The sequence below is a fragment of the Opisthocomus hoazin genome, chromosome 7 (assembly GCF_030867145.1).
Source record: "Opisthocomus hoazin isolate bOpiHoa1 chromosome 7, bOpiHoa1.hap1, whole genome shotgun sequence".
NCBI classification, from domain to species: domain Eukaryota; kingdom Metazoa; phylum Chordata; class Aves; order Opisthocomiformes; family Opisthocomidae; genus Opisthocomus; species Opisthocomus hoazin.
The window spans coordinates 789,344-796,771 of record NC_134420.1 but is presented as its reverse complement, the minus strand read 5'-3'; the positions used below and the strand labels follow the sequence as shown (position 1 = coordinate 796,771).

The 7,428-nt window shown below is 54.5% G+C and overlaps 1 protein-coding gene across 2 annotated transcripts in view; it reads right to left on the bottom strand.

Moving 5' to 3' along the window:
* Window positions 1-862: 862 nt before the first annotated feature.
* Window positions 863-7,428, bottom strand: part of RMDN3 (regulator of microtubule dynamics 3) — a 42,414-nt gene continuing 35,848 nt past the window's right edge. For both annotated transcript variants that reach the window (XM_075425492.1, XM_075425493.1), the window contains exon 12: window positions 863-5,741. In XM_075425492.1, the coding sequence (XP_075281607.1) occupies window positions 5,688-5,741 (54 nt within the window). In that variant the 3' untranslated portion in view covers window positions 863-5,687. The remainder of the gene's footprint in view (window positions 5,742-7,428) is intronic.

The following is a 7,428-nucleotide window of genomic DNA, read 5'->3' as shown; positions in this document are numbered from 1 at the left end:
ACCGTCCAGCTAACACCCCAGCACTGCCAAATGTCCCTTTCCAAAGCCACCTGCGAACTCCTGATGGCCCCAGGGCCCAGGACTGGCACTGAGCGCCAGGGTCCCGCGCGTCCATCCCCGGCCCGGCGTCCTCAGCGCGACACGCCTTTGGCCAAGCCCAAGACCTGCCCGTGGCACAGGGCTCGTCCTGCCCAACCCCGTTCTCTGCTCCCCTCCGAAGCCGCAGACCTCGGCTGATGCCCCCTGCATCGGCTCCAGCTCCTTGGGCAAATCAGAGCTCGCTGTATGTGAGCCAGGGCACCAGAGGCTACGATCTCACCTGGAGGAGGAAATACCCGGGAAGGGACGGCAGCGACGCTGGACACTGCAGACAGCCCTCGTTCCGTCCCAGGGAAAGCCAAAGCTGCCCCGGCAGCGCTCGCTGGTGCTCGGGCCGCCTTCCGAGAGAGGACTTCTCCACGCCTGCGACGGCCGGCGACTCCCGCGTCCTCCTCCCAGGGACAGGCACGCCGGGTCTGCAACGAGCTAACGCGCAGGTGACGGCACACAGCCAGAATCTCTCCCTCCCGTCCCGCTCGGCAGCCTGCACCTTGCTTCCCACCCCACCTCCTCCTCTGTGCGGCTGCTGTGTCTGAACTCCCAAACTAGGCGGATTCTGAGGAACGCGGAAGCACAGTCGGCGTCACCATTCACTCTCTCTGCGAAGCAATTTGAAATAAAATGAGCTAAAACTCAGGCAGCCTGACCCACCCAGACCAACCCCAAACGCAGCCCGCCAGCCCCTCGTCACGGCGTTGGTCCTGGGGAAGCGGACGACGGCCTGCGGGACCGTGCAGGCTGAGCGCAGGACACTCGCACCGGGTCACAACCGATCATCCACCTTTATTTACAAACAGCTTCTCTTGGAGTACATTGGTTGCCACCAAGCGTGGCTGTGTCACTTTGGTGCACTTAGAAACATACACAGTAGTGGTTGTACGGACACACAAGATCTGCTACAGGCGTAACCCACACCATTATCTACACACCAAGAACCCTGTACCTTACTTTCCCGTGATCTCCCATGGCATCTGGCGCAGCCACCACGCCTACGACGACGTTCTGTCACAGACCTCCACCCGGCACCCGGGTTCCTTCACCTACGCACGTGCCAGCACAGAAAGCAGGAGAGCTACACAGGTACCTGTAAGCAGGATCCCCTTCCTCATTTATAAATACCTTATTTCAAACAGAACAGCACAGTGAGGGCAAATCAGTTAAACAGCTGCAGTCACTCTTTAGTGTTATAAATTAACCACAGGTAGGTAAGTTTTACAATTAAGACAAGAGTAGCTCCAGGAATATTCTCTCTCAGCCTGGGAAAAGCCCAGGAGAACTGGTCTGGATGGGAATGGGACAGAGCCTCTCGACCAAAACTGTACCGGGCAAACTCATTTCTTGTGGTCCTGGAATGCACACAGTGCTGGCGTCTGAGAAATTCACCTTGTGCTCTGGGATGAGGCTGCAAAGCACTGCAAAATTTAAAAAGTCTCGATTTCCGTGTTGTCTGCAAGCTACAGAGGTGCAGCCTCCCCTTGCCAAGAGGGGGAACGGCCCCTCCAGACTGACTGCACCTTTTATTGCTAAAAAAAGAATAAAGCCAAGCACTGCTGAGCGGGAAGCGTTTCGGTCACACAGCCTGGCCTTACCCCCACGTCACCCTGCAAGCTGGGCTACTGGAATCGCATTCTGTCCATCCGTCACACTCTGCTCACAGCCAGCCAGGAAGAGGTAAAACCAGACTGGAAAAGGTTCTGGGATCGTTCTCTCACAGCCAGCCAGGAGACCAGGCTGAAACCGGCGAAACACAGCTTTTATCCGCACTTGCCAGGCTCTGCGAGTTCCGCCACTGCCTTTCGTCATCGCCTCATGGACGCACCCAGCAGGTTCCAGCAGACAGGAAAGCCTCTACACTGCCCTGGTGAGGCCTCATCTAGAGTACTGTGTCCAGTTCTGGGCTCCCCAGTTCAACAAAGATGAAGAGCTACTGGAGAGAGTGCAGTGGAGGGCTACGAGGATGAGGAGGGGACTGGAACATCTCCCCTATGAGGAGAGGTTGGGGGAACTGGGCTTGTTCAGCCTGAAGAAGAGAAGGCTGCGAGGGGACCTTATAAATGCTTACAAATATCTGCAGGGTGGGTGTCAGGAGGATGGGGCCAGACTCTTTTCAGTGGTGCCCAGCGACAGGACAAGGGGCAATGGGCACAAACTGGAGCAGAGGAAGCTCCAGCTGAAGATGAGGAAGAACTTCTTCCCTCTGAGGGTGACGGAGCCCTGGCCCAGGCTGCCCAGGGAGGCTGTGGAGTCTCCTTCTCTGGAGATATTCCAGCCCCGCCTGGACAAGGTCCTGTGCAGCCTGCTCTGGGTGACCCTGCTTGGGCAGGGGGGTTGGACTAGATGACCCACAGAGGTCCCTCTCAACCCCTACTATTCTGTGATTCTGTGAAAGCCACCGTGCCCGAGGGACGCGCCCCAGGCAGGAGCTGTGCCTCCCCAGGACAGCTCTCCTGTACGAACACCAGGACAGAGCTCCCGACCTCGGATCCCCCGGGAAAGGGCCCCGACCACACGCACAGAGGGCACGCGGGAGCAGGGGCCAGACCTTCCCCTTTGAAGCCAGCTCAGAAGTCTGATTTTTAAAAACCCCACAAAGGTAAAGCGGGCAGCGAAACGCGGGGAGAGCTGAAAGCACCGACCGCAGGTCCGCAGCGGAGCGAACGAGAGCCGAACACCGAAGGGGAAGAGTGGCCACAGCTTCACCAGCACCTTCTCCTCGGGGCAGTGGGCTGTGCTCGCTCACAGACAGAGGAGGTTCTGCTCCCAGCCCAGCGGGCCCCGCACGACCGCACCAAAGGCCTCCGAAGCCCCGGGAGGAACGGCTTCAGCTTCCGCCGGGAAGCAAACGGGGATTTCTGGTGCCAGTTCCCGAGCAGGCTGCTCGGTCTGTAGCCCAAGGCTGTGTTTCCTCGGCACTCTGTCCTGAAGACAAGGGGCTGCCTGGCTGGAGAGGCCCCTTGGCAGTTCCCGACTTCACAAAGCGCTTTCCCCGTGCAGCCCGCTCCTAGCGACTCCACGACCAAGCGGGATGAAACACTCGGACCTACCCCAGCGCAGAATCCCAAGCAGCAGAGGGAGGGAACAGCAAATCAGCTTTCTTTTTCCCCAAGCCTACAACCCCTCGCTGTTTTGAAACGGAGACCTCCAACCACACCAACGGAGAACGTACATCTGCGGGAACCCCCAGTGAAAGCTACCTCCAGAAAACACCTCACCCAGGGACTCCTCTCACAGTCTCTACCTGGACAAGTCACACGGCAGGTGAAGGCTTGAAGGAGTGGGTGAGAAAGTGAAGCTACGGACTCCTGGTAGGGCAAACATCTCCCTTCCTGCTCCGTATGCTGCAACCACTCACGCTTGGAAGGCAGCGACGTCTGAGCAGCAGACGGAACAGCGAACATCACTGATTAATCTCGCCCTGGGACTCGCTGGCAGGGAAAGGCAAAGCAAGCACAGCTAACTACACAGCTGGTTTGAGAGCTATTATCATTTCTCTCCAGGAAAAAACCCCCTGCAAATCTTCCCCAAAAGAATCACGTTGCTGATCCTCATCTTTCGGATATCGCTGTTGCGGATTTCCCAGCGCGGCTTAAGCAATCAAAAAGAAAATAGCTGAAAAACTGTGCAAATATTTAAAGACTGGATGTTTAGTAGGGAGAAAAAAAAAAAAAAAAGGTCATCCACTGGGAAAAATTCAAAACCAGACAGAGTCACACAAAGTCAAACAGGCAGCTTCATCGTGCCAGCAAAGAACTCAAAGCAGAGCACACATTAAATAAAAAGTCCCGCAATCCCGGGTCAGGAGCCTGCTCACGGCAAGGGGAGCTCTGCAGAAACCCAGGGATCAACCCCAGCCTCTCAGCACTCAGCTCTCCATTTACGAGTACCAATTTTTATTGTTTCAAGCAAACAAAGCTAATTGCACGCTTGCCTGGATCTCACAAGGTGAGTTCAGCACCAAAATTTTAGAGTTTAATCTGGACAAACGAACAAAGCTAGAGAGCGCCAGATCTACAACACGGGAAGCTTTTCAGCCCGAGTCTGCTCCACACCTCCCCCGGAGCGTTCTTTTCACGCAGTAAGAGCCCCACCAGTTCAGTACACACGTGCAAGGGACGCAGAAGGTGACTAAGGAATGTTTTCCACTCCCACACTTTTCCACTCGACGCTTCACAAACACTGTACAGCACAGCAAGACGTAACCAGCGTTAAAAACCCCAGGTAGCTGCCAGCTGAAATCCGAAGGGACACCAAGAAAGCCGTGCTGAGTATCTGGGGAAGCTTTCCCAGGCAGTTTCTGCTTCACCCTCTGCGTGGGCGCGCAGCAGCCGGCTGTTTCTGCTCGGCACCCCGACAGTGAGCTGCACCTCCTCGCTGTCACCCCATCAGCCGAGCAGAGCGGGCAGAGGAACGCCGCCGGGAAGCACCAGCTTTGCCACAGAATGTTCCTGTCCCTGCACCCAGCGTTTCACTGGTAAATAAACGTCACACCGAGCTGTCCCGCCTGAGCCGCAGCAGCACAGCTCCGAGGGACAGAGGAGGTTCCCGGTCTCCTGTGGGCCAAGGGAGGAACACCACTGGGAGGAAGGCCGAAAGTCTAAAATCTTACTCATTTCTCCGACAGAAGCAATGCATCTCCTTAAAATGAAGTTCGTGTTGTGAAGGAAATCTCGCTGGTCCCCTGGTAACGGCGCGTGGTAGTGAGCAGCACTGGTTTCCCCAGTGGAAAACCAGTAAGGTAGTCTGGGTGTAGCTGGGAAGGACCAACAAGAACGTGTGCCGGGCGTCACCATCATTTTTTCCACAGCAAGGAAGAAAGGGCTGACAACTCCCTTGCTGTAAGTTGCTGTGGTTGTCTTTGTCTTCTCTGCAGTCAGGGCTGCAGAGCCCATTTGAACCCACGGGCTGAGGGCAGGGAGAACACACTGCTGCCTCCAGTGCAGCACACCAGTAAAAACCAGCAGCACCCCGACCACCAAGCACAGCGGCTCGAAATGTCACCTCACCTAGACACCTATGCAAGGCCTGCAAATCCGTTATTCCAGCTGATTTGGTTAATACATATTATTAGGGAAAAGAGAACACAGTTAATCTGAAAAAAGTCTGGGCTGAAGACTTGCTCAGGAATCGGCCAGGAGACCCGACCAGCACGCAGGCCTGGAGCTCGGGCTGTTCCACAGGTAGAGTTTGTCATATAAAATACACATCTGTATATATAAATACATATATATCTGTGTATATATTTTTATATCACAAAGTATACATCTCACACATATCTATGATATAATCACAAATATTTTTGTATCACAAATTCTACCTATACCCACACCTGCCTTTAGGAATTTGACATTTTTTAGGAATTTTAAAACCAAACACACGCAGTGCCATAAGAAAAAAAAATACAAAGTTTGATCCGATCCAACCCCACCAAGACCTCCCCCTGGGTATGCTGCTGAGACCGCCGCCGGTTTTTCCCCGTAAACTCTTGTGGCTCATCCACAAAGTGCAAGCAAAGTTGTCAGGACCGTGAAACCCCTTGAACTGGAATTTTAGCGTCTGCGCAGTATCGAGTGGAACGAGCCGTTAGGTATTTATTCTTGCCAGACTGATCGCATCTCTTCGAGTTCTCTCTCGCTTTCTGCATCCTGGAAACACAGTAAGAGAACAGACAGACATACAGCCTAACTGAAACACTCAAAACAGAGATTCTCCCCTTGCTCCTCCAACCCCACGCCAGGTTTTGAGCATGCCCATAGCCTTACATTTCTTCTGCCTAATGCTCTTTTTTCCTCCCCTGTACTTCCCGCTCCACACCACTGTTCTCAAAGCCTGTTGAAGTTTCCCAAGTACCAAAGAGAGTTTCTCTCGTATTTCCTTTTGAGAGACGCGAAGGGACAACCGAAACAGCAGAATTCAAACCCCTGCTCCCTCAGAGACGCCCACAGCCTGGAGAAACGCCTCCGGCTGTCCTCAGCCTGCTGGCAGTGATCTGACCGACAGCCACACGGGCTTGACAACGCCACTTCAGCATCACCTTCCTTACTCGACTCCTAACGTCAGAGCAGGGGAGAGGGAATTAACTGTTCACCACTTCTCTGCCTGTAGCTCTCCCCCCGTCTTTCCCGACCATCCCAATGCTTTTCTGATTAAACTCTTACGCCTCCAAGACATTCAGTTCTTTTTTGGAAAAAATCCTCCATCTATCAGACGTACCACTCTAACCCTGCCTAGGGAGATTTGCAGCCAGCGTACGGGAGGAAGCTCCTCACCAGGCAGAGCCAGGATATTTCCTTCTGCCAGACGGGAATAAACCCTGCTCCGTGTCCTGCTTTCCCCAGATGCAGCCACGGCCAGCGGCCAAGCGTGCCGGGCAGCGCCTCGCGGGCGGCAGCACGGGCAAGCCGGCTCCTTGCCCGGTGTCTAACCGAGATCTCTCGCACACTTCTGGCTTCAGCCTCAGCAGAGTACTTCTGCTACAGCAACCTAAACACCAACCACGGCCTTAGAAACAGAGTGGCATGAAAACGCTGCGTATTCCTAGAATCCTGCCTTCCACCCAGCGTGTTTATTCCGCCAGACTAAGGCTGCAGCTGTAAGGTCTGGAGGGCCTTGCTTACATTACTTTGCTTTTTCACGGCTATGCAAATCACACCAGATTAATACTAAAAGCTGATGTGTTTTTATTCAGTTTCGAACTGGCAGTAATTTGAAGGCACCTTCTGTACAGTCTCTGCTTAACAGGAACAGCGCAAAGGGAAAGCAAAGGGCAGAAGAGCTCCCAGCTGCGGAACCCTGCCAGATGGCAGTTTCTAACACACAGTACAGTCTGCTCTCCAAAACCCCACGGAAGTAATAAAAGAACTGTAATAGCCTAGATAATTAAAAAAAAAAAATTAAATTAAAAATTCTGGGCAGCACACAAACTTCTGAGCTACCCGGGCCCCCAGCGAGCCCCGTGCTGGCGGCTCCGCCAACGCCACAGGCAGCCGGAGGAGGTAACGCCGTGTCCCGGGCTGGGACAACCACTCAGCGCAAGCGGCCCCAGCTGAACTGAGCTGGCCAGGCAGGAGAGCGCCCAGACAAATCAACCTTCCCCAGAAACCGGGCACTGGGACACGTCCTGCCACTGCCCAGCAGTTCTGCAGACAGCCCAGTTCCTGAGCTGCAGTGCTGGACGCGGGCTGGGCATTCCAGCACGATGGCCTCAAGTTGCATCAGGGGAGGTTTAGACTGGATATCAGGATAAGTTTCCTTACTGAGAGAGTGGTCAGGCGTTGGACCAGGCTGCCTAGGGGAGTGGTGGAGTCCCCATTCCTGGAAAGGTTCAAAAAA